Source organism: Acinonyx jubatus, chromosome A3 (genome assembly GCF_027475565.1).
Source record: "Acinonyx jubatus isolate Ajub_Pintada_27869175 chromosome A3, VMU_Ajub_asm_v1.0, whole genome shotgun sequence".
NCBI lineage: Eukaryota > Metazoa > Chordata > Mammalia > Carnivora > Felidae > Acinonyx > Acinonyx jubatus.
The window spans coordinates 100,969,104-100,995,392 of record NC_069388.1 but is presented as its reverse complement, the minus strand read 5'-3'; the positions used below and the strand labels follow the sequence as shown (position 1 = coordinate 100,995,392).

General features: G+C 36.5%; 1 protein-coding gene across 2 annotated transcripts in view; it reads left to right on the top strand.

The window, feature by feature from the left end:
• The window catches only part of ZC3H6 (zinc finger CCCH-type containing 6), a 73,511-nt gene that overhangs the window by 16,352 nt on the left and 30,870 nt on the right, over positions 1-26,289 (top strand). For both annotated transcript variants that reach the window (XM_053200925.1, XM_053200924.1), the window contains exons 2-3: positions 8,102-8,282; positions 15,188-15,310. In XM_053200925.1, coding sequence (XP_053056900.1) covers positions 8,102-8,282; positions 15,188-15,310 — 304 coding nt within the window. The remainder of the gene's footprint in view (positions 1-8,101; positions 8,283-15,187; positions 15,311-26,289) is intronic.

Genomic DNA, 26,289 nt, shown 5'->3' with positions numbered 1-26,289 from the left:
TTCCCCTTTAGATCTGTTTTTTACTCCCAAAGCTATCTTTCAGAATGAAGATCTAATTATATCACCTTCTTTCCTGGAAAGACTTCAGTGCTTTCTCATTTATATTAGAATAAACTCCAAATATGATCAAAGCTCTGCATGATCTAGAAGCAACCAGCCTAATTTTGAACCAACTTTCCCTTTTTCTTTATTATCCAGTGACATTGGCATTGTCTCAGTTTCTGTCTCAGTTCTACACAGAAATTTTGCTTATCTTATTATCTCTGTCTACCAGAGGTCCTTCCCCAACCCTTTATCTCTTAGGCTAACTCATCACCTCCATTCATTCATGACTTCCTCAGGGAAAGCCTTTCAGACTTCCCTGACAGATGACTTTCTCCTATTCTGTGCTCTCATAGCACTATTTACCTCCTCCATTTACTTGTATGGTTGTTATTTTATATATATTTGTGATTCTTTCATTGATGTCTATCTCCCCCATCACTAGATTAAATACTTCTTGAGAGAAGAAACCATGTCTCTTTCTGGTTTATCATTGTATCCCCACTGAGAAGGTGGTGAAAATAAATACATGTTAAATGAACAAATGCCCCCCCCCTTTCTTTTGGGAGGACTAAAAATTCTTATATACATAAAGTTTTTGAGAATCCCTGCTCTAGATGTTGTGAATTTCATCCTTGGATTAAATCAGAATCTCAGAGGGGTTGGGTACCTGGCTGGCTCAGTCAGTAGAGCAAGCGACTCTTGGGTTGTGAGTTCAAGCCCCATGTTGGCTACAGAGATTACTTAAAAAATAAAATAAAATCTTTTAAAAAATAGGAACATCAGACAATTGCATACTTGAACAATATTACTTTGTTTCCTCATATAATTGCTTTTTTGCAATTGGATTTTGACTGCAAACCCTTGGTTCAAATTGGGGCATGCTGTAGGTGATAAACTATTGCACTGAAGATAGTGTCCATTGTGTGAAGTACTGACCATTGTACCAGCTAATAATGTCTTTATGAGCACTCAGGGGAGAAATTTTTCTGGTTTCACTCCTAGAAAAAAAGATGCCTCTCTTGAGCAACTGGTCTATATTTGTCTTAGAAGCACTGTTGTCTTGGGGCACCTGGGTGGCTTATTCGGTTAAGCTCAGCTCACGTCATATCATCAAAGGTTTGTGAGTTTGAGCCCTGGATTGGGCTCTCTGCTGTCAGCCGCAGAGCCCGCTTCAGATCCTCTGTCTCCCTCTCTCTCTGCCCCTCCCCTGCTCTCTCTGTCTCTCAAAAGTAAAAAAAATAAAACACTTAAAAATTTTTTTAAAAAGATGCACCATTTTCTTGTACCTAATCCTTGTTTCCTGAAGGTCAGAGCCAAATTTGCAGCTCACATCTAAAAATGAGTCAGATTTCTGGCATACCCCTGTGTAAACTAATCTTAGTCTTAGCTTCATCTTAATCTTTGGAATTTTAACATATTTTATATTTTGATCAATAAAAGTTTCTTTAAATAGCTTTCAAGGAATAATACAATTCACCTGAGGTTTTTTTTTAAGCTATGAATCTGCTTGCTGGGTGAGAAATGAGTTCACCCTGTCTCTCCATGCTGAAAGTGAAAAAGAGGGGAAAAGTAAAAAAGTTTATTATATATTAGGAGGAATTCTAGGTTTTATGTTCTGATTGGGTCATTTAGGAACTAGAAATTCTTCCTTTTGATTTTGTTCTGCTGTCACAAAAGTACAGAGATTTCTTTATAAAGAGGTATGAGGTGGGATATGAGAGTATCTGTTAGGCTGAGATACAGAGTCAGCACTTTTGTATGCACCTGCTAGGAATTTGGTGGAGTTTTATCTTAGCAGTACTGCCTTAGTCCTATCGGTATAGAACAGTATGCTACATATTCACTGCTGTATGGGTTATGATCTTTGGAGGAATTGTGATCAAAGGCTTTGGTAATTAGCCTGACTGAATATCAGAGTCCTTTTGTTTTCCTTCTGTTGCAAAATGAGTTTTTGTACCATCTGATGAAATAACAGCTGTGCAGAAGCATGTATGACTGTGGAGACCAAGCATTGGAATTAGAAGACTGTCAGACAAGTAAGAATAGCCATGACTATTATAAGAAGTGACTGGAAATTACTTTATTTATTTATTTATTTTTTTAAAATTTTATTTTTTTCAACGTTTATTTATTTTTGGGACAGAGAGAGACAGAGCATGAACGGGCGAGAGGCAAAGAGAGAGGGAGACACAGATGGAAATTACTTTAGAGTGACCAGAGATTCTCTCACTTTGATTAGGAGATCAGATCTTAAAATTCAGACTTCTGAGTCTATTTTTGATAATCAAGTTGTCTTATCTTTTATTTGAATATAGATAGGTCAATCTTCCCTGTGATACTACTCCGTGGGCAGCAGGAAACATTAGCAGTAATTCATATTTTTTTCTTGGCTTACCAGCAAGAAATTGAGGACTATGCTGTTATCCACGACCACTTAGATCAGTGACTTTAGTTTGTTGTAATTCTGGGGCTTTGCAGTATTATTTATCTTTATAGTCAATGTTAGTCACAAATTTTTGATAACATTTTCAAGTTACGTGACCTCTGTAGTTGAAAATAGAGCCCGAATGATTCTAGCATAAAGGGAGTGTCTGTTTTTTTTTTTTCCTCCAGATAAATCATTGTTCCTTCAGACACTCCCACAGAAGCATAGTCTTTTGAAGGAGATGGGAAGGAAATATCTGAAATCGTCTAATCATTATATTTTTATATACAGTTATCTGTATATATAAGTTAGATTTTGATGAGGCAAATATGAATAAGGATGTTGTTGATTCAGAAAATAAAGATTAAAAGGGTCACATATGTAAAACCATAAGAGGAATTGCTCAAAAGTGAGTAAGAAAGGGATTCTTAGTTGTCTCTGGGATAGAGATAACTTACATAGAGTTAAGCAGAATTTGGAAGGATTGTCATAAGACTATGCAGGATCTTAGGCTAATTAGAATTTAAAATTTTGCCCATAAATTTGTGCAAAATCTCATTCTTGAAGGAATTTGTATTTGAGTTGAGGCTTTGACAAATTCTAAGGTTGGTCAAGTAATGAAACTTGCCATGGCTATAGACAGTCACAAAGGGATAAGCTGAGTTTCTGCAAACCAAATACATTCCACAGGCTGTAAGAACCTGTTAGATAGAGGATAAAGATAAAAACACTTCAAATGTTGTAGATATCCATCAGATTTTACCACGGTAGTTTGTAAAGAGAAACTTTTTTTCTCAAACAATTAAGATGAGTCATCTAGGATATAAATGTTCAAGGTCCAGTTTGGGGATAACCATAAAATCATAAAAACTCAGGTGAGGTAACTCTTCCGTGGCCCTGGTATGACCAGACAGTATTTTCCTTGAGAAGAAATATCTAGTTTGGGAAGTATAAGGTAGGGAGTTAGGTCAAGGCTTTGTCAAGAGGATCATATGTAAGCTATATAGTTGAGGGAAAAGATCAGAGTAGGCATGGGCAAGCCTATAGCCAAGCAAGTTTTCTGTTAAGCACGCTGACAAATTCAGCCAGTAAAATTCAGTTTATTACTTACATAGACAACAGATCACCATGGTGTCAGCTTCTCTTGTCCATTGTCTCACTGGGTAACACTGAAACCAGATAATCACAGGCAACACGAGTGGTAGGATACCCTGTGTCTGAGGATCGGTGGCCAGACAGAAGAGTTTAGAGCAGTGGGTGAGAGAGCTTTGTAGCAGCACCTGCCACGACTGCATATATTTCCATAGTCTGGAGTATCATGAGGCATTCTGCCAGAGCTTAGGTCAGCCTGTGGTTAAGCCTGCCTATGTGGAGACATGTAAGGTTGCCAGGGTATGAGTACAGAGCAGTTCTTCTACATTATCCTTGGTGAAGGAGAAATGACGAGGTGAATTAGAACAAAAGCATGAAAAGAAGTATTACAAGCAATAGTTTCAAGTAGGTTGGAAATTTATGTTCTATTGGTCTTGGGATAAGCAGCCTACTTCTATAAAGTCATCTGCTTCTGGAATGTAAAGACATCCTGGACATCCTGACAGTCACTTGGTACTTTCTGAGAAATACCTTTTTTCTGGTGATAATATCAGCTTATCTCAGGAAGCTTGTATTTATGAGTAATATCTTTTAATATCATCCATCAGGAGTACGTGTATAGTCTTTTATTGAGGCTTTTGTGTTTCTTCCAGAAGACTCAGTTTCTGATCTGTAGCTTGTAACAGGAGCCTTTAGGCAAGCATAAAGAAAAAGCAGAAACTACCTGTGGAGGTAAGACTGGTTCAGATTAAGTTGTTTTAATAGCAACAGTATCAGAAAGGAGAAAGGTAGAATCCTTTATGAAGCAAATCGATTTATAAGGATTTAGTGAATAATTTACCTCAGAATAAGAACATATCATTGGCATTGACCAATTTCAGGGTTTTAAATTTATACCAGTGTATTATGATTTTCTCTAGTTGTCTGCAATCTAGGTAGTTAAATCTAGAGATAAAATATTTTAAAACTTGTTTTTAAAATAATAGCTTTATTGAGATCAAATTCACCTTTTTAAAGTATATGATTCACTGGTTTTTAGGATATTCAGAGTTGTGCAGTCATACGACTATCTAATTTTAGAACTTAAAAAAAAATTTCTGGAACATTTTCATCACTCCGAAAAGAAAAACCCCATGACCGCTGACAATCACTCCTCATTCCTTCCTCCAAACTACCTGGCAATCCCTAATCTACTTTCTGTCTCTATGGATTTGCCTAAGAGATAAATTCGTTTAAAAATAATTTTGTTTGTTAACTGAACAATTATTTACATATCCATAAACATGAATATGTCTCTTCCTAAAAAGGACATAACCACTCTATTATTTTACATTAATAAAAAGTCATCCATTATAGAATTGACCTAGGTAGGAGTTTCTCTTTTTGACTTATTAATTTTTGAAAAGTATCTTGGGTTTAGTAAATAAAACAGCTTTCATAATGTCGTTGAGCTAATTCAAGATCTAGAGAATGCCAAGCACTCTTAACTATATCTACTATCTCTTCCGTTTTTGATTCACAGAATTAGATTAGTATCTGATACATTAGTAAGTGCTCAATCAAGAAAGCTTTGTTTTGTTTTGGTGACAGAACTGGAATTAGAATCCGGCTGTCTTCCCATGAAGTTACCTCTTCCCATTACACCACACATGCTTTCCATTGTGTCCAAAGCTTATTTTTGTAAAACATTTGTAAACAGTTCATAGATGTGGGGATCAGTGTTCTTTATGTCCTTTTTCTATCCTATTTTTTGGAAGCATACAGGAATTCACAAGTTTAAATTTGTTATTGTGTGAATGCTGGCTAAGGAGAAGAAAGAAAAGTAAAATACCTTTCAGTGTTTTTTGTCTAATGATAGATATAAATGCCCCATATTTCACAGTTAAAGAATTTATGTAAAGTAGATCATAAATTCATATGCAGCATTTTTAGCTTGAATACTGAGGTACTTAAATAGCTCTAGTCAAAATGTTAAGCATGAATTAGTGATTTTAAGATATAAAATGATTTATGCTTTAAGGAGCTCAATTTGGAGGAGAAGGATGGTAAAAGAAAGGATGAATGCCCATAGATTTTCTTGGTGCTGTTCAGATTTGATTATGGTATAAATATAGGCAGTATTCAATTTTTAAATGTACAACTTGATGACTTTTACACATTGGTCACCACACAGATCAGTATACCGAATATTTTAACACCCCAGAAGGTTCTTTAGTACCCTCTTTTTTTTTTTTTTGGTAGTTACAACCCTCCAAGAAGTAACCATAATTTTGGCTTCTGTCACCATAGGTTAGTTTTGCCTTTTCTTGAAATATGTATATAAATGGAATCAAACAGTACTGTCTTGTATCTGGCTTCTTTTACTCATAATTGTGTCTATAAGATTCATCCATATTGTGTATAGCAGTGGTGGATTTGTTTTGCTTTATAGTATTACATTATATAAATAAAGCACAGTGTATTTATCCATTTACTGTTGGGTTTTTTTTTTTACAATTTTTTGACAGTTTTTTACTATTGTGATTAAAGCTGCTAAGAACAGAACATTCTGTGCTTATCTTTTCGTCAATATATGCACTCATTTTTCTTGGGCCTTAAGGTTTTATAGTGTTATAAAAGTTTAGAACTTTTTTTGTTAAAATAGAATGCCAAGCCTGCCTCACAAGAAAATTTCAAGTCTGCCTAAATGGATATATACCTTTTTGATTTTATAATAGAAACTGGGAAAAAATAACATTGAATTCACAGCCACTTTTGAGTGGTATCATGTGCCTGTTCTGTAATGCAAGGCTTATGGATATTATACATTCATTCCTTCAGTGAACAGCAGGGAACCATGCTGTGTGTTAGAGATACAGCTATGAAAGACACGGTCATAGTTTACTTTCCCCAACCAATATGTTCAGGTCATTTGAACATAATGTATAGAGCACAGAGATAAAGAAATGAGAATTATTAGGGGAGTACTTAGGGTGAAGCATCTCACCTAAACCTGGGTAGTCAGTGGAAGCATCTCAGAGAAAATGACATCTGAACTGCGTCCTATAGAATGAACTGGACTTAGCCAGGTGTAGGGGCGGGAGTTGGCGTTGAGAACAGCAGTGCAATGAGAGCTTTTAAGGCAATGTTTAAAGCTTAGAGACACAAGAAATTGAAAGTAGTTGGGTAAGCAGGGACTCAATTATAAAGGGGTTTTTGGCAATATCAGGTTTTGACATCATTCTTAGGTCAGAAGGGATAGTAAAACGAATCCTACACATCCCACAATTTGAGCAATTACCAACTCATGACGAATCTTGTTGATACCACTTTTTCCCTCCCCCAGTGAATAGTTCTGAAGCACATTTGAGACATCATATCATCATTGAAGATTTCGAGCAGGATAGTACATGGTCAGTTTTGCATTTTAGAAATCACATATCCCTAGTAACTTTAAAGTATATTTACAATGCGTACACCATAGTTAGTTGCTTCTCATTTGCTTCCATTATACAGACATTTGTCTTTCTGCACTACCATGTACTATTTATAGCAGTTTGCATTTTTTCAAACTGTATGGAAGCATGATTAAATGCTAAACTTATTTTTTTAAGTTAATTGAGAGAGAAAGAGAGAGCTTGCACATACTCGTGGAGAAGGGGCAGAGGAAGAGGGAGAGAGGGAATTCCAAGCAGGCTCCACTCTTGTCAACAAGGAGTCAGACATGGGGCTCAGTCCCATGAACCATGAGATCACAACCTGAGCCGAAATCAAGAGTCAAGACGCTCAACTGACTGAGTCACCCAGGCACCCCTAAACTTATTTTATATATTTATCTTCTTATGAGGATCATTGTTTAATTTGCCTTTAAAGATACTGAATATTTTTGGCTTGTATAACTATAAAAATGTCATAAACAATATAAAAGTTTGTTTTAGTTCAGTTTCCATGATAGCAAAGATACTGGTATTTGGAAAGTAGAATTCAATTTATGGTTTTGCTACAAATATTTTTTTACAGATTCAGATTTAATTTATGATTCTTCTGTGGCTCAGGTTTTGCTATTTATCTACCTATTGAAATCTGTTTCTTATTGAAGTTTACTTTGATGGTGAAAATTAATATAGATTGCTTTCATTTTAAAACTATTTATAGTTGTTTACACACCACTAAGTTAAAAATTCCTTCCTGTAGTAAGAATGTTTACTTCCGAAAGTATTTTAGTTTAACCTTTGGTTTAGTAGATGGTAACTACCAGCACCGCATTCATGCATTTATTCATTCATTTGGTGAAAGTCAGTGATCTTAATCCAAATCACAGGTTGGCAAATATTTGTTGCTGAAACTGGTTCTTAGATTTTTGGAAGGTTGTTCCAAAAGAAAGGGAGAATTCACAACAGAAACCATATGTGGCCTGCAGGCCTTACAGAAAAAATTTGCCACCCATGGTCTAAATGAATATAACTCAAATTACTGGATGTGCTTATTTTTCTTTTGGAAGTGTTGAAGATTCATTTTCAAATTGACATTTAAAAATAAAAATTTAATTGTCTTCTACAGAGAAGATGGTGAATTAGAAGATGGTGAAATAGATGATGCAGGATTTGAAGAAACACAAGAACAGGAAGCAAAAGAGGATGAGAAGCAGAAAAATGAGAAAGCCTATAGAAAATCAAGGAAAAAACACAAGAAAGAAAGAGAGAAGAAAAAATCCAAAAGGAGAAAACGTGAAAAACATAAGGTTAGTTGAAATCTACTTTTAATTTTTTTAGTAAGTTTTTATGAAATATAAAATACTGAAAATTAGAAAGTATAAATCATTGCTTATTTTTTTATTAAAAAAACTTATTTTTGAGAGAGAGCATGAGTGGGAGAGGGGCAGAGAGAGAGGGAGACACAGAATTTGAAGCAGGATCCTGGCTCTGAGCTGTCAGCACAGAGCCCGACGTGGGGCTTGAACCCACCAACCATGAGATCATGACCTGAGCCAAAGTCGGATGCTTAACCGACTGAGCCACCCAGGTGCCCCAATCATTGCTTATTTTATTATAAAACTTATTGATTAGATACTTTTATTTATGTGAGTAATACATTTTCTAAACACAAAGATTATATGAATTATCTCAAAGATTTAAAAATTAACCAAGGTAACTTTTAATGCAAGTTAAAATAAATCTTTTTAATTGATGATAAAAGGTTAAGAAAGTTTTATTCTCTACAGATCTAAATTAGCAGCATTGGCATTGCCATCCATTTATTTATTTATTCATTCATATGTATTATTGTGTGCTTGCTATGGAAATCTCTGTGCTCTGTGTTAGAATTACAGTAATGAGTGAAACAGTCTCTAACAGATTACATTAAAAGTGGAAGGAGAAGGCAATAAACAAATGAAAATATGATCAAGAAAAAAGAGTAGGGTGCTGGATAGAAAATAAGGTAGTTTGGGATAGGAAGGAAAGGATATCTATGCTGATGAGAACTCAGGGAAAAGTTGGCAGCTGTAGTGGGGTAGCTTTTGAAATTCCCCCCATAAAACAGAGCAATAACGATAGCAAAATCTGGGGCACCTGGGTGGCTCAGTCGGTTAAACATCCAACTCTTGATTTTGGCTCAGGTCATTATCATGGCTTGTGAGATCAAGCCCTGCACTGGGCTCTGTGCTGGTAGTGTGGAGCCTGATTGGGATTCTCTCTGTCTCTGTCTCTGTCTCTGTCTCTCTCTCTCTCTCTCTGTCTCTCTCTGCCCCTCCCCTGCTCGCGAGTGCGATCTTGCTCTCTCTCTTTCTCTCTCAAAATAAATAAATAAACATTTAAAAAAATGAAAGAAACAAGTTACCCTACAAACCTTAAAAATACAAATGGTTAAGGCCAAACTACAGACAGCAACAAGACCAGTATATTAAATCAGCAACTCTGCCTACTGAAGCAGAGGGAAGGTAATGCGACCTCTAGGAAACTAATTGCCATCTTATCTCAAATGGAGGGATCCCCTTGCCACTCAACATGAAAAGTCCATAGGCCAAACTGAGAACAGCAGCAGAAAGTGAGAGGGGGCTTTACTAGTTCCAATTCACATGTGAGTGTAAGGTGATCACATGAATTTCAGTGATGCTTGAATGGTCTGGGCCTGATGAACTCCTATTACTGATCAACCAAATCCCTCTCTCGGACAGAATCCTATACTGAGAACATAACTGCTAGCAGTAGAATCTAAATTAAGAGGACAAGTATATTAGGACCAGGCAAGGAAAGAAATAGATTTAAAAAAATGAGGGAAAGAAGCAGGGGAGGCATATCTCAGGGGATACATGGCCCTATTTATTAATACTTCATGCAAACAACAGAACAAATAACCCTAGAGAACAAGATAAAGCCATGATCACATTCCATATAAGTTACTATTTAAAAAAAGGGTGAATAATGGACAATATTCTTCCAAAAGAGAAAGAATTCCCGCAAAACATATAAAATATTTAACCTAATTTACAAAATGATAAAAAAATTAAGAAAGCAATATAAAGCTATGATCAAACAGCATAAATACAATTTGGAGGACACATCCTTTGGTCATCTAGGCAAAAAAGACCAAGTCCCTTATTAGGAAAAGAAAATCAGATTAAAAAAAATTACTTATTTTAGAGAGAGAAAGCTCAAGCAGTTGAGGGGACAGAGAGAGAGAGAGAGAGAGAGAATGAATCTTAAGCAGGCTCCATGCTCAGCGAGGAGCCCAACGTGGGACTTGATACCACGACCCTGGGATCATGACCTGAGCTGAAATCAAGAGTCAGATGCTCAACTGACTGAGCCACCCAGGTGCCCCTAAGAAAATCAGATTTATATAGAAATTTTTGATATCAGTATTTTATGCCAAAAGATGATGGAATGCCATATTTAAATAAGAATTGGTTTCAAGAATTTTATATCCAGCTAAATACTGACCTTCAGATATATAGTCCTCAGAAAAACTATATATGGTAGAACTTAGGAAGTATTGTTATCATGAGCCTTCCTACAGACTCTACTAGAGAGCAAGTTTAGATAACCAAAATGACTAGTTGAAAGAGAGGGATCTATATACATGCATATATTTCCTTATAAAATTAAGACTAAATGATGGACATAAGAGCAGTATATTATGTATCTGTACATTACAACTATAAAAAAATATCAGGAAAAGCAGAAGAGTATATGGCAAGAAGAATAAGGTTACTGATTGCCTTATAGTTATTAACAGAGAGTAAAAGGATGTTGCTTCAAATTATTATCCTGGGAATAAAAGAAAGGAGAAGAGGTTACTGCCAAACTTCAGTATTGGTCCTGTTGGTAAAGAAACAGTATGTGCACCTGGGTGGCACAGTTGGTTAAGCATCCAGCTCTTGATCTCAGCTTAGGTCATGATCTCACAGTTCCTGAGTTCTGGTCTGATGGCACAGAGTCTGCTTGGAATTCTGTCTGTCCTTCTCTCTAACCCCTCCCCTGCATGTGTGCTCGCTCTCTCTCAATAAATAAATAAACTTAAAAAAAAAAAAACAGTATGCAAAGAAGGGACAGGAAGTAAGGTTATTGGAAAAAGGCTGTATGAAAAAAATAATTGAGACAAAAATATAAACTTTTCTAAATACCCCAACAATGCAAAATCCAACTCTGTGTACAAGAAAAAGATTTTAAAAATGGGTAAAGACATGCGAGGCAAATGCAAAGAAAGAGAAGGCAGAAGTCATAATGTTGATAGATAGTCAAATTTAGGTCAAAAAGAATTGAAAGAAACAAAGAAGAACATTTTATGATGTTAAAGTTTACAACTCATAATGAAATATAAGTTATTAATATTTTATATCCCCCCAAAAAGCAACTTCTGAAAAGCAGGAACTATGGGAGCTACAAGAAGAAATAGGAATATAGTAATAACAGGAGATACACCAATATGCCTTTCTTAGATCAATCAAGTGGATGAAAAGTTGGTAAGGATGTTAAAGAGAGATTATAAATAAGTTGTAAGCTCTGAATCCTGAGAACACATCATCCTCTCATTATATGGCCACATAGTATGCCTTATAAGCTCCAATTACTTTGATAGAGTGGAAATGTTACAAAGAGCAACATCAAACCACAATACAATAAAACTAGACATTACTAATAAAGTCAAAACAAATGCCTTTTTACTTTATAACTCAAATACCTACTATAAATAGCTTGTGGAATAGAGGGAAAACAGATTAAAACTGCGGAATTTCATGAAAATAATGAGAACTCTTGATATGTAAGTACTAGTGGAATATGTCTAAAGCAGTTATCAGGAGAAAATTATAGTATTATAGTATTAAAGGCTAGAAAAGTGGCAAGTCAAAACAAAAGAAACAAAAAGAAGGACTTTTGATAAAGTTACAAGCAGAACTTAATGAATTAGAATGAAAAGTCAGTAGTTACGAAAAAAAGATCAACAAAATCTTCAGCCAGACTAATCTAGGAAAAAGGGGGGATTGCCTGGCTGGCTCAGTCGGTGGAGCATGCAACTCTTGATCTCAGAATCTGAGTTCAAGCCTCACATTGTGCATAGAGCCTTCCAAGAAAAAAGAAGGGAAAAGCAAAACTAAAACTCACTCTGTTGAAGCTAAGAACTTTCAAAACTAACAAGTTTCATCTCCTTTTTAACAGCCTTTCATTTATCTATTTTCTTTGACAGATAGTTACTTTCAATATTTTGCTTTAAAATCGTTTTTATTTCAAAAAATAAACTTTTTAAAAAAAGTTTATTTTGTGAGAAAGAGCAAGGACGAGTTAGGGGGCAGAGAGAGGGAGAGAAAGAAGAGACAGAATCCCAAGCAGGCTCTGCACTGCCAGCGCAGAGCTCCATCTCACAAGCTGTGAGATCATGACCTGACCCAAAAAGAGTTGGACTCTTACCCAACTGAACTACCCAGGAACCCCTCAACATTGTGCTCAAAAATCATAACTAGATCACTTAGTTCATTAGATAACATTTTCTACTTTGCATGTTATTGAATGCAGCTGTGTTGTTCAACTTTCTGCCACTGCATAACAAGAATGTCCCTTTTTCCAGTTTTAATAAGCTATCTCTCACTTTCCTTTAAGTTGCCTCAAAGTCCAAAATTTTGCTAACAATCATTCAAGGCAGTTTATGTATTGTTATTATTATCATTATTATTATTTTGTAATCTCTATCCCCTACGTGGGGCTCAAACTCATGACACAGAGGTCAAGAGTTGCCTACTCCAACTGAGCCAGCCAGGCACCACTCATTCAAGGCAATTTAGACTTTCACTAAGGCTCTCCTTAAAGTTGTTCCAATATCCATCCAGTGTCTGGTTGCAAAATCCCTCCTGCCTTTTAGATACTTGTTATGGAAGCACAGCATTTCCAGACACCAGTATCTTATTAGTTAACTATTGCTGAACAGCATATTACCCCAAACTTAGAAGTTTAAAAGAACAGATTTATCTCCCAGTTTTTGTCAGTCAGGAAACTGGATGCAGTTAAACCAGGTGATTCTGGCTCACCTGTTCTCATGAGGTTTCAGTCATCTCATGGCTGGCTCGACAGAGGTAGGATCCTGTTCCGTGGTCACTCACTTGGCTCTTGGCGGGCCTCATCAGTTCCTCACCATGTGGACTTCTCTACAGGCTGCCTCAGTGTCCTCATTGATGTCAGCTGGTTTCCCCCAAGGCAGGTGACCCAAGAGTGAGAGAGAACAAGAGAAAGCATCCAAGATGAAAATTGTAGTCTTTTTTATGACATAATCTCAGAAGTGATACACCATCTTTTCTGATATATTCTACTTACTACCTATTTTTAATGTAGTCAAGTTGTTAATTTCAGGTAATAATTACTTATTACTATATATGAGCCACATGTATATATTTTTTGATAATAGTCTTCTTAAAGTCAATATGTTTTTTAGCCTCACTTTTTTGGAGTAGCCTGAAGAAACTTCTCCCTTAAGCAGAACCTTCTTTTCCCTGGTGGTTTTTCCTAAAGCACTGTCTTCGTCTGAGCTGTTTCTGATTTTGTTTTTTTTTTTAAGATTTTATTTTTAAGTATTTTCTATATTCAACGTGGAGCTTGAACTCACAACCCTGAGATTGAGAGTCACATGCTCCACCAACTGAGCCAGCCAGGTGCCCCTGAGTTTCTTCTTAATCAAGTTTTATCCCTTCTGTGATCTTCAACTGAAAGGTTTTCCTTGGAACTGGAGCTGACTTCTGCTAGTGACTTAGCAAACTTGGCTTTTAAATGGACAATAATTGGGGCACCTGGGTGGCTCAGTCGGTTAAGCGTCCAACTTCGGCTCAGGTCATGATCTCGTGGTTTGTGAGTTCAAGCCCCGCGTCGGGCTCTGTGCTGACAGCTCGGAGCTTGGAGCCTGCTTCACATTCTGTGTCTCCCTCTCTCTCTGCCCCTTCCCTGCTCACGTTCTGTCTCAAAAATAAATAAACATTAAAAAAAATTTTAAATGGGCAATAATTATTTCAAGCCCTAATTAACAAATAGTAGATAGTTAAGTTTGAAGGATTTCATAGCATAATTATGAAAAGATTGCTTCGTATCACCTATCAAATCAGCAAAAACAGAAATAGCACTACCACAAAACAAAACCTGAAAACATTTAAGAACAAAGTGGAGGAAAAGTTTGTTTTTCTTAAAAGAACCTTTAAGAATTAAAGGGTAAAGGAGGGCACCTGGGTGGCTCAGTTGGTCTAATGTCCGACTTTGGCTCAGGTCATGATCTCATGGCTTGTGAGTTCAAGCCCTGCATGGGGTTCTGTGCTGACAGCTGAGAGCCTGGAGCCTGCTTCGGATTATGTGTCTTGGTCTCTTTCTGCTCCTCCCCTGCTCGTGCTCTGTCTCGATCTCTCAAAAACAAACATTAAAAAAAAAAAAGAATGGCGTAGAGGAAAACGGATCCTTCTATTGTAAAAGCATCCGAGTTCAATTTAGTTCACCCAGTTTTTACTGAGTATCTTCACTGATAAGAACTTTTAAGAATTCTTTAAAAAGAATGCTTAACCTGAGAAGATAATTACTTTGACTACATCGAGATTTGGTGACTTTTTTTTAAAGAAATGCACACATATTTTAAAAAGCTGACTCTTGGTATCTGCTCATCATTATCAGTTCCTTCTGGTTTCCATTTCACTTTTGTTCAATTTTTGGGGTTGGATTTATTTCATATTTATAGTTTGGAATGTTTTGGTATCTTTTAGTTTTAGGGTACTTACACAAAAGAGTAAGAATTCTAAAGCCATTTTAGGTGAAAATAAATCAATTCATACTCTACTCATGTTCTGTGTTCCTCTTTGAGGATCTAGTTTTATTCTTTAGAGATTAACTTTAAGATCACTTTAAGCATAGTGGAGCACAGGTCCTTGGATCACAGGGATGATGATGATAATGTTGCTCTTAAGTCCCTAAGAAGAGGGGAAGATATACTTTTCCTCAGAAAATTTTAGAGAAGTTGGGGTGGTGGTGGCCTGTAGTAGAGCAAGGATTTTTCAGTGAATACTTCAGAACCTACTAGGCTAATACTGTGTATTGGTTGGCACTTCTGGCTGAAACAAGTCTATCTAGTTACTAGTTAAATGTTCTTCCTTTTGCAAATGTAACATAATTGTGTTTTCCCTTTTAGCATAATTCTCCGTCTAGTGATGATAGTTCAGACTACAGCCTCGATTCAGATGTTGAACACACAGAAAGTTCCCACAAAAAAAGAGCTGGTTTCTACAGGGATTATGACATTCCATTTTCTCAGGTATTGCCTTTTTAAAAATGTGGTTAAATATACATAACATAAAATTTACCATTTTAACCATTTTTCAGTATACAATCAGTAGCATTAAGTATATTCACAATGTTGTACAACCATCTCCACTATCCATTTCCAGAACTTTTTCATCATCCCAAACAGAAGCTGTGTACCCATTAAATGAGAACATCTCACTTCCCCCTTTCCTCTACTTTCTGTCTTTATGAATTTGCCTACTCTGTAGGCATATAGGTGCAGTCATACTGTATATGTCTTTTTGTGTCCAACTTACTTCATTTATCATAATTAAAAAAAATTTTTTTTAATGTTTCCTTATTTTTGAGAGTGAGACAGAGCAGGAGTGGGGGAGGGCCAGAGAGAGGGAGACACAGAATCAGAAGCAAGCTCCAGGCTCTGAGCTGTCAGTACAGAGCCCGATGTGGGGTTCAAACCTCGAATTGTGAGAACATGGCCTAAGCCGAAGTCGGATGCCCAACCAACTGAGCCACCCAGGCACCCCATCATAATTTTTTAAAGGTTCATCTAGCGTGTATCAGAATTTCATTTTTTAAGGCTGGATAATATACGATTGTATGGATATACCATATTTTGTTTGTTCCTCTGTTGATGGACACATGAATTTCTCACACCTTTTGACTGTTGACTGTTGGACTGTATACCTAAGAGTGGGATTACTAGATCATATAGTAATTCTATGTTTAATTTGCTGAGGAACCACCAAACTGTTTCTCAGAATGGCTGCACTGTTTAGCATTTCCACCACAATGCATGGGATTTTCCAGTTTCTCCACATCCTTGCCAAACTCATTATTTTCTGGGTTTTCTGTTTTATTTTGTTTTGCTTTAGGTTTTCTTCTCCTCTTCTTTTTTTTTTTTTTTGTTGTTTGTTTTATAATAGCCATCTTAACACGTGTGAAGTGGCATTCTTTTTGTTGTTGTTGGTAGTTACTTTTTACTTCTTCTTCTTTTTTTTTAATTTACATCCAAATTAGCATATAGTGCAACAATGATTTCAGGAGTAGATTCCTTAGTGCCCCTTACCCAGCCCATCGCCCCTCCCACAGCCCCTCCAGTAAGTCTCTTCTGTTTTGTCCCCCTCCCTGTTTTTATGTTCTTTTTGTTTCCCTTATGTTCATCTGTTTTGTCTCTTAAAGTCCTCATATGAGTGAAGTCATATGATATTTGTCTTTCTCTGACTAATTTCACTTAGCATAATGCCCTCCAGTTCCATCCACGTAGTTGCAAATGGCAAGATTTCATTCTTTTTCATTGCTGAGTAAAACTCCATTATATATATATATATATATATACATATATATATATATATATATATATGTATATACACACACACACACACACACACACACACACACACACCCCACATTTTCTTTATCCATTCATCCATCGATGGACATTTGGGCTCTTTCCATACTTTGGCTATTGTTGATAGTGCTGCTATAAATATTGGGGTGCATATGTCCCTTTGAAACAGCACACCTGTATCCCGTGGATAAATACCTAGTATTTATCCAATTGCTTTATCCAATTTATACAATTGCTGGGTTGTAGGGTAGTTCTATTTTTAATTTCTTGAGGACCCTCCATACTGTTTTCCAGAGTGGCTGCACCAGTTTGCATTCCTACCAGTAGTGCAAAAGAGATCTTCTTTGTCCGCATCCTTGCCAACATCTGTTGTTGCCTGAGTTGTTAATGTTAGCCATTCTGACAGGTGTGAGGTGGTATCTCATTGTGGTTTTGATTTGCATTTCCCTGATGATGAGTGATGTTGAGCATTTTTTCATGTGTCAGTTGGCCATCTGGATGTCTTCTTTGGAGAAGTGTCTATTCATGTCTTTTGCCCATTTCTTCACTGGATTATTTGTTTTTTGGGTGTTGAGTTTGATAAGTTCTTTACAGAACCTGGATACTAACCCTTTATCTGATATGTCATTTGCAAATATCTTCTCCCATTCCTTTAGTTGCCTTTTAGTTTTGCTGATTGTTTCCTTCTCTGTGTGGAAGTTTTTATTTTGATGAGGCCCCAGTAGTTCATTTTTGCTTTTGTTTCCCTTGCCTCCAGAGACGTGTTGAGTAAGAAGTTGCTGCAGTCAAGATCAAAGAGGTTTTTGCCTGTGTTCTCTTAGAGGATTTTGACGGCTTCCTGTCTTACATTGAGGTCTTTCATCCATTTTGAGTTTATTTTTGCATATAGTGTAAGAAAGTTGTTCAGGTTCATTCTTCCGCATGTTGCTGTCCAGTTTTCCCAGCACCACTTGCTGAAGAGACTGTCTTTATTCCATGGATATTCTTTCCTGCTTTGTCAAAGATTAGTTGACCATATGTTTGTGGGTCCATTTCTGGGTTCTCCATTCTATTCCATTGATCTCAGTGTCTGTTCTTGTGCCTGTACCATACTGTCTTGATGATTACAGCTTTGTAGTATTAGCTTCAAGTTTGGGATTGTGATGCCTCCTGCTTTGGTTTTCTTTTTCAAGATTGCTTTGGCTATTCAGGGTCTTTTCTGGTTCCATACAAATTTTAGGATTATTTGTTCTAGCTCTGTGAAGAATGCTGGTGTTATTTTGATAGCGATTGCATTGAATATGTGGATGGCTTTGGGTAGTATCGACATTTTAACAATATTTGCTCTTCCTTGAAGTGGCATTCTTATTGTGGTTTTGAGGTATGCCTTTAAGGAGAGAAATGCAATTTTCAGTTTTACTCTTTGATTTCTGATATTTTGAAAAAATATTTTATATTTTCAGTATGGAAAAAGAGACATGTATATACATGCTGCAGATATTATTTTATTTTATTTTCTAATTATATTTAAATCCAAGCTAGTTAACTAACATATAGTGTAGTAATGGTTTCAGGAGTAGAATTTAGTGGCTTATTACTTACACGTAACACCCAGTAGTCATCCCAACAAATGCCCTCCTTTTTTTTTTTTTTTTTTAATTTTTTTTTTAACGTTTATTTATTTTTGAGACAGAGAGAGACAGAGCATGAATGGGGGAGGGGCAGAGAGAGAGGGAGACACAGAATCGGAAACAGGCTCCAGGTTCTGAGCCATCAGCCCAGAGCCCGACACGGGGCTCGAACTCCCGGACCACGAGATCGTGACCTGAGCTGAAGTCGGACGCTTAACCGACTGCACCACCCAGGCGCCCCACAAATGCCCTCCTTGATGTCCATCACTCATTTAGCCTATCCCCCCACCCAACACCCCTCCAGCAACCATCAGTTCTCTGTATTTAAGAGTCCCTTATGGTTTGCCTCCTTCTCTGTTTTTATTTTTTCTTCCCTTCCCCTATGTTCATCTGTTTTGTTTTTTAAATTCCTTATATGAATGAAATCATATATTTATCTTTCTCTGACTTATTTTGCGTAGCATAATACGCTCTAGTTCCATCCGCATTGTTGCAAATAGCAAGATTTCATTCTTTTTGATGGCTGAGTAATATTCCATTGTATGTATATACCACATCTTCTTTATCCATTTATCATTCAATGGATATTTGGGCTCTTTCCATAATTTGGCGATTGTCAATAGCACTGCTATAAACATTGGGGTGCATGTGCCCTTTGGAATCAGCATTTTTGTATCCTTTGGATAAATACCTAGTAGTGCAATTGTTGGGTCGTAGGAAGCCCTATTTAAAATTTTTTGACTAACCTCCATACTGTTCTCCAGAGTGGCTGCACCAGTTTACATTCCCACCAGCAGTGCAAAAGAGATCCTCTTTCTCCACATCCTTGCCAACATCTGTTGTTTCCTGAGTTGTTCATTTTAGCCATTCTGACAGGTGTGAGGTGGTATTTCATTATCGTTTTGATTTGTATTTCCTTGATGGTGAGTGATGTTGAGCATCTTTTTATGTGTCTATTAGCCATCTGGATGTCTTCTTTTGAAAAGTGTCTGTTCAAGTCTTTTGTCCATTTCTTCCCTGGATTATTTGTTTTTTGGGTTTTGAGTTTGATAAGTTCTTTATAGATTTTGAATACTAAGCCTTTATTGTATATGTCATTTGCAAGTATCTTCTCCCATTCCGTCAGTTGCCTTTTAGTTTGTTGGTTGTTTCTTTCACTCTGCAGATTTTTTATCTTGATGAGGTCCCAATAGTTCATTTTTGCTTTTGTTTACCTTGCCTCCAGAGACATGTCAAGTAAGAAATTTCTGCGGCCAAGATCAAAGAGGTCGCTGCCTGTTTTGTCTTCTAGGGTTTTGATGGTTTCCTGTCTACATTTAGGTCTTTCATCCATTTTGAGTTTATTTTTGTGTACAGTGTAAGAAAGCAGTCCAGGTTCATTCTTCTGCATGTCGCTGTCCAGTTTTCCCAGCACCATTTGCTGAAGAGCCTGTTTTTCATTGGATATTCTTTCCTGCTTTGTCAAAGATTAGTTGGCCATACATTAATGGGTCCACTTCTGGATTGTCTGTTCTGTTCTATTGATCTATGTGTCTGTTTTTGTGCCAGTACCATACTGTTTTGATGATTACAACTTTGTAATATAGCTTAAAGTTCAGAATGTGATGCCTCCAGCTTTGGTTTTCTTTTTCAACATTACTTTGGCTGTTCAGGGTCTTTTCTGGTTCCATACAAGTTTTAGAATTGTTTGTTCTAGCTCTGTGAAGAACGTTGGTGTTATTTTGATAGGGATTGTACTGAATATGTAGATTGGTTTGGGTAGTATTGACATTGTAACAGTATTTGTTCTTCTAATCCATGAGCATAGAATGTTTTTCTATTTTTCTGTCTTCAATTTCTTTCATAAGCTTTTTATAGTTTTCCATAAACAGATCTTTTACCTCTTCAGTTAGGTTTATTCCTAGGTATTTTATGGGTTTTGGTGCAATTGTAAATGGGATAGATTCCTTGATTTCTCTTTCTGCTGATTCATTCTTTGTGTATAGAAATGCAACCAATTTCTGTACACTGACTTTATATCCTGCGACTTTGCTGAATTCACGTATCAGTTCTAGCAGTTTTTGGTGGAGTCTTTTAGGTTTTCCACATACAGTATCATGTTGTGTCAAAGAGTGAAAGTTTGATTTCTTACTTGCCAATTTGGATGTCTTTTATTTCTTTTTGTTGTCTGATTGCTGAGGCTAGGACAACACTATCTTGTATAACAGTGGTGAGAGTGGACATCCCTGTCGTGTTCCTGACTTAAGGAGGAAAGCTCTGTTTTTCCCCATTGAGGATGATATTAGCTGTGGGTCTTTTGGATATGGCCTTTATGATCTAGAGGTGTGTTCCCTCTGTCCCTACTTTCTTGAGGGTTTTTATCAAGAAAGGATGCTGTATTTTGTCAAATGCTTTTTCTGCATCTACTGAGAGGATCATGTGGTTCTTATTCTTTCTTTTATTAATGTGATTTATCACATTGATTTGCAGATATTGAACCAGCCCTGCATCCCAGGAATAAATCCCACTTAATTGTGGTAAATAATTCTTTTAGTGTATTGTTGGATTAGGTTTGCTAGTATCTTGTTGAGAATTTTTACATACATGTTCATCAGGGAAATTGGTCTGTAGCTCTTCTTTTTAGTGGGGTCTTTGTCTGGTTTTGGAATCAAATAGATTCCATAGAATGAGTTTGCAAGTTTTCCTTCCATTTCTTTTTTTTGGAACAACTGCAAAAGAATAGATATTAACTCTCAGATGTTTGGTAGAATTTCCCTGGAAAGCCATGGCCTTGAACTCTTGTTTCTTGGGAGAATGTTGATTACCAATTCAATTTCTTTACTGGTTATGAGTCTGTTTGAGTTTTCTGTTTCTTCCTGTTTCAGTTTTCATAGTTTATATGTTTCTAGAAATTTGTCCATTTCTTCCAGATTGCCCAATTCATTGGCATATAATTGGTTATAATATTCTCTTATTTTTATTTGTATTTCTGCAGTGTTGGTTTTGATCTCTCCTTTTTCATTCTTGATTTTATGTATTTGGGTCCTTTCCTTTTTCTTTTAGATACATCTGGCTAGGGGTTTATCAATTTTTGTTAATTCTTTCAGAGAACCAGCTCCTGATTTCATTTATCTGTTCTACTGTTTTTTTTTTTTTATTTCAATATCATTGTTTTCTGCTCTAACCTTTATTATTTCCCTTCTTTTGCTGGTTTGGGGCTTTATTTCCTATTATTTTTCCACCTCCTTTAGGTGTAAGGTTACGCTGTGTATTCGAGACATTTCATCCTTCTTTAGGAAGGCCTGGATTGCTATATACTTCCTTCTTATGACCTCCTTTGCTGCATCCCAGAGGTTTTGGACTATCATGTATTCATTTTCATTGACTTCTATGTACTCTTTAATTTCCTCTTTAATTTCTTGGTTAACCCACTCATTCTTTAGTAGGATGTTCTTTAGTTTCCAAGTATTTGTGGTATTTCCAAATTTTTTCTTGTGGTTGATTTCAAGTTTCATAGTGTTGTAGTCTGAAAATATGCATGGCACAGTATTAATCTTTTTGTACTTGTTGAGGGCTGATTTGTGACCCAGTATGTGATCTGTTGGAGAATGTTCCATGTGCACTCAAGAAGAATGTGTGTTCTGCTGCTTTAGGATGAAATGTTCTGAATGTATCTGTTAAGTCCACTTGGTCCAGTGTATCATTCAAAGCTATAGTTTCCATGTTGATTTTCTGCTTAGATGATCTGTCCATTGTTGTAAGTGGGGTGTTAAAGTCCTCTACCATAATGGTATTATTATCAGTGTGTTTCTTTATGTTTGTGACTAATTGATTAGTATATTGGGTTGTTCGAGTTGGGGGCATAAGTATTTACAATTGTTAGATTTTCTTGGTGAATAAACCCCTTAATTACAATATAGTGCCCTTCTTCATCTCTTATTACAGTTTTTGTTTTAAAGTCTAGGTTGTTATGGTGCCTGGGTACCTCAGTTGGTTAAGCGTCGGACTTTGGCTCAGGTCATGATCTTGTGATTTGTGGGTTCAAGCCCTGCATCGGGCTCTGTGCTGACAGCTCGGGTCCTGGAGCCTGTTCCAGATTCTGTGTCTCCCTCTCTCTCTCTGCCCCTCCCCTGCTTGTGCTCTGTCTCTCTCTCTCAAAAATAAATAAACATTAAAAAAAATTTTTTTTAATGAATAAATAAATAAAGTCTAGGTATCTGATAGAAGTACGGCTACTCCAGCTTTCTTTTGAAGTCCATTAGCATGATAGATGGTTCTCTATCCCCTTACTTTCAATCTGCAGATGTCTTTGGGTCTAAAGTGAACCTCTTGTAGGCCTATGCCACAAATTTCAAGTCTTTGAAAATCATACAGCATATATTTGTTTGCCACCACTGTCATAACAAAATATCCCAGACTAGTGGTTTAAATAACAGAAGTTTATTTTCTAGTAATCTGGAGGCTAGAAGTGCCAGAGCAAGGTGTCAGCAGGGTTGGTTTTCTGTGAGGACCATAAGAGATAGATCAGTTTAGCCTCTCTTCCTTGCTTATTGATGGCCACCTTCTTGCTGCCATGCATGGTCATTCTGCTGTGCATGTACATCCCTGTTGTCTCTGTGTGTCCAAATTTCCTCTTCTAAGGACACCAGTAAGATTGGATCAGGGCCACCCTAGCAACTTCATTTTAACTTCATCACCTCTTTCAATGCCCTGTCTTCAAATACACTCACATTCTGAGGTATTGAGGGTTAGAGCTTTCACATACAAATTTTGTGACATCTATCTCTTTAAGTGCAAAAATTATTTGAAGTGTTTTAAATAGAAAAAAATTTAAACAATAGGATATACTTTATATTTTTCTTAGGCATGTTGTGTTATCTGAACAAAGTCTTCAGTATAAATCGTATTTTATGCTAGAAAAATCACGATGCTCTCAGGAACACTGGGGAGTATTCAGATCATTGTGCACCTATCTGAAAAACCCTAGACTTTCTGAGTTCTGGTTTCTGCTAGTCTGTTACAAGAAATTAGGAACACCAAATTAGGAAAAAGAATACAGCTCTGTAGACAGAGCTCTGTAGACAGAGCTATATTCTTTTTCCTAATTTGGTGTTCCTAATTTCTTATAAGCTTAGAAAAAAAATACTGTGTTAGAGTTCTTTCTATTGCCTTTCATTATTCTGTTGCCTTCTTTATAGTTGAGGTTGCTCAATAACTATTGAATAAATGATGTTTATTATAATATCTTTTAAAATTTAAAAAGGATTATACTCTAGTTAATAATTTTATCTAGTTAGGTCAATATATCTGTATATTCAGTGTGTCTGTTGATTTTGGAATAAATGGAGCTGCCATTTCTCAGAATATTTTAATAGCTAGAATTATTTTTGTGGCTAATGACAAAGGTTTTAAATCCATTTAATATATCAAACACTGATGTGATACCTAAATTTCATCATTTGCAGTTAGATTTATTTTTTGGAAATATTCAACAGTTGGGGCGCCTGGGTAGCTCAGTTGGTTAAGCGTCGAACTTCAGCTCAGGTCTTGATCTCACAGTTTGTGAGTTTGAGCCCCACGTCAGGCTCTGTGCTGACAGCTCAAAGCCTGGAGCCTGCTTTAGCTTCTGTGTCCCTCTGTCTCTGCCCATCCCCCGCTTATGCTCTGTGTCTCTGTCTCTCTCAAAAATAAATAAACATTAAAAAAAATTAAAAAAAAATACTCAACAGTTTTGTTGGTTGTTTGCTGTGTAGAAACTTTGTATTTTGATGTAGTCCCAGTAGTTTATTTTTGCTTTTGTTTCCCTTGCCTCAGGAGACAGATCTAGAAAGATGTTATGGCTAATGTCAGAGAAATTACTGCCTATGCTCTCTTCTAGGATTTTTATGGTTTTAGGTTTCACATTTAGGTCTTTAATCCATTTTGAGTTTGTTTTTGTGTATGGTGTAAGAAAGTAGTCCAATTTCATTCTTTGGCATGTAGCTCTCCGGTTTTCCCAACACCATTTGTTGAAGAGACTTTTTCCTATTGAATATTCTTGCCTCCTTTGTCGAAGATTAATTGATCATATAATTGTGGGCTTATTTCTGGGCTTTCTGTTTTGTTTATTGATCTATGTGTCTACCTTTGTGCTGGTTCCATACTGTTTTGATTACTACAGCTTTCTTAGTAACATAAGCTGAAGTCTAGAATTGTGATCCCTCCAGTTTTGTTTTTCTTTTTTTAAAATTATTTTTCAGAGAGAGAGAGAGAAAGAGTAGGAGAGGGACAGAGGAGGAGGGAGAGAATTTCAAACAGGCTCCATCCTCAGTGCAGAGCCAGACACTGGGCTTGATCCCATGACCCTGGGATCATGACCAGAGCCAAAGAGTTGCTCACTCAACTGACTGAGCCACCCAGGCACCCCTCCAGTTTTGTTTTTCTTTTTCAAGATTTCTTTGGCCTATTTGAGTTCTTTGTGGTTCCATACAGATTTTAGGATTGTTTGTTCTAGTTCTGTAAAAAATGCTGTTGGTATTTTGATAGGGATTGTATTAAATGTGTAGGTTGCCTTGGGTAATATAGACATTTTAACAATATTTGTTCTTCCAGTCCATGAGCATGGAATGTCTTTCCATTTGCTTGTGTCATCTTCAGTTTCTTTTATCAGTGTTTTATAGTTTTCAGAGTACAGATCTTTCACCCCTTTGGTTAAGTTTATTCCTAGATATTTTATTATGTTTGGTGCAACTATAAATGGGATTGTTTTCTTAATTTCTCTTTCTGCTGCTTCATTAATGTATAGAAATGCAACGCTTTTTGTACATTGATTTTGTATCCATGACCTTACTGAATTCACTTATCAGTTCTAGTAGTTTTTTAGTGGTCTTTAGGGTTTTCTATATAGTACTGTGTCATATGCAAATAGTGAATGTTTTACTCCTTCCCTACGAATTTAGATACCTTTTATTCCTTTCTCTTGTCTGATTGCTGTGGCTAGGACTTCCAGCGCTATGTTGAATAAAAGAGATGAGAGTGGATATCCTTGTCTCGTTCCTGACCTTAGCAGAAAAGCTCTGTTTTTCCCCATTGAATATGTTCGCTGTTGGGTTTTCATATAAGTACTTTACTATGTTAAGGTATGTTCCTTGTAAACCTGCTTTGTTGAGGAATTTTTTCGTGAATGGATATTGTATTTATGTCAAATGCTTTTCCTGCATCTATTGAAATGATCATATTTTTTTCCTTTCTCTTACTGATGTGATGTATCATGTTGATTGATTTATGAATATTGAACTACCCTTGCATCCTAAGAATAAATCCCTCTTGAATGTGATGAATGATTTTTTTTAACATATTGTTGAATTCAGTTTGCTAAGATTTTATTGAGGATTTTTGCATCTGTGTTTATCAGAGATACCTGTGGTTCTCTTTTGGTTGTGTCTTTATCTGGTTTTAGAAGCAGGGTAATGCTGGCCTCATACAATGAATTTGGAAGTTTTCTTTCCTCTTTTGTTTTTTGGAGATGTTTGAGAGGAGTAGGTATTAACTCTAATTTATTTTATTTTTTTTAATTTTAATTTTAGTTTTTTAATTTATATCCAAGTTAGTTAGCATATAGTGCAACAATGATTTCAGGAGTAGATTCCTTAATGCCCCTTACCCATTTAGCCCATCCCCCCTTCCACAAACAGTAACCCTCTGTTTGTTCTCCATATTTAAGAGTCTCTTATGTTTTGTCCCCCTCCCTGTTTTTATATTATTTTTGCTTCCCTTCCCTTGTGTTTATCTGTTCTGTGTCTTGAATTTTTTTTTATGTTTATTTATTTTTGAAGGAGACAGAGACAGAGCGTGAGGGGGGAGGGGCAGAGAGAGAGGGAGACACAGAAACTGAAGCAGGCTCCAGGCTCTGAGCTGTCAGCCCAGAGCCCGACGTGCGGCTCAAACCCATAAACCACGAGATCATGACCTGAGCCGAAGTCGGAGGCCCAGTCGACTGAGCCACCCAGGGGCCCCTGTTCTGTGTCTTAAAGTCCTCATATGAGTGAAGTCATATGATAATTGTCTTTCTCT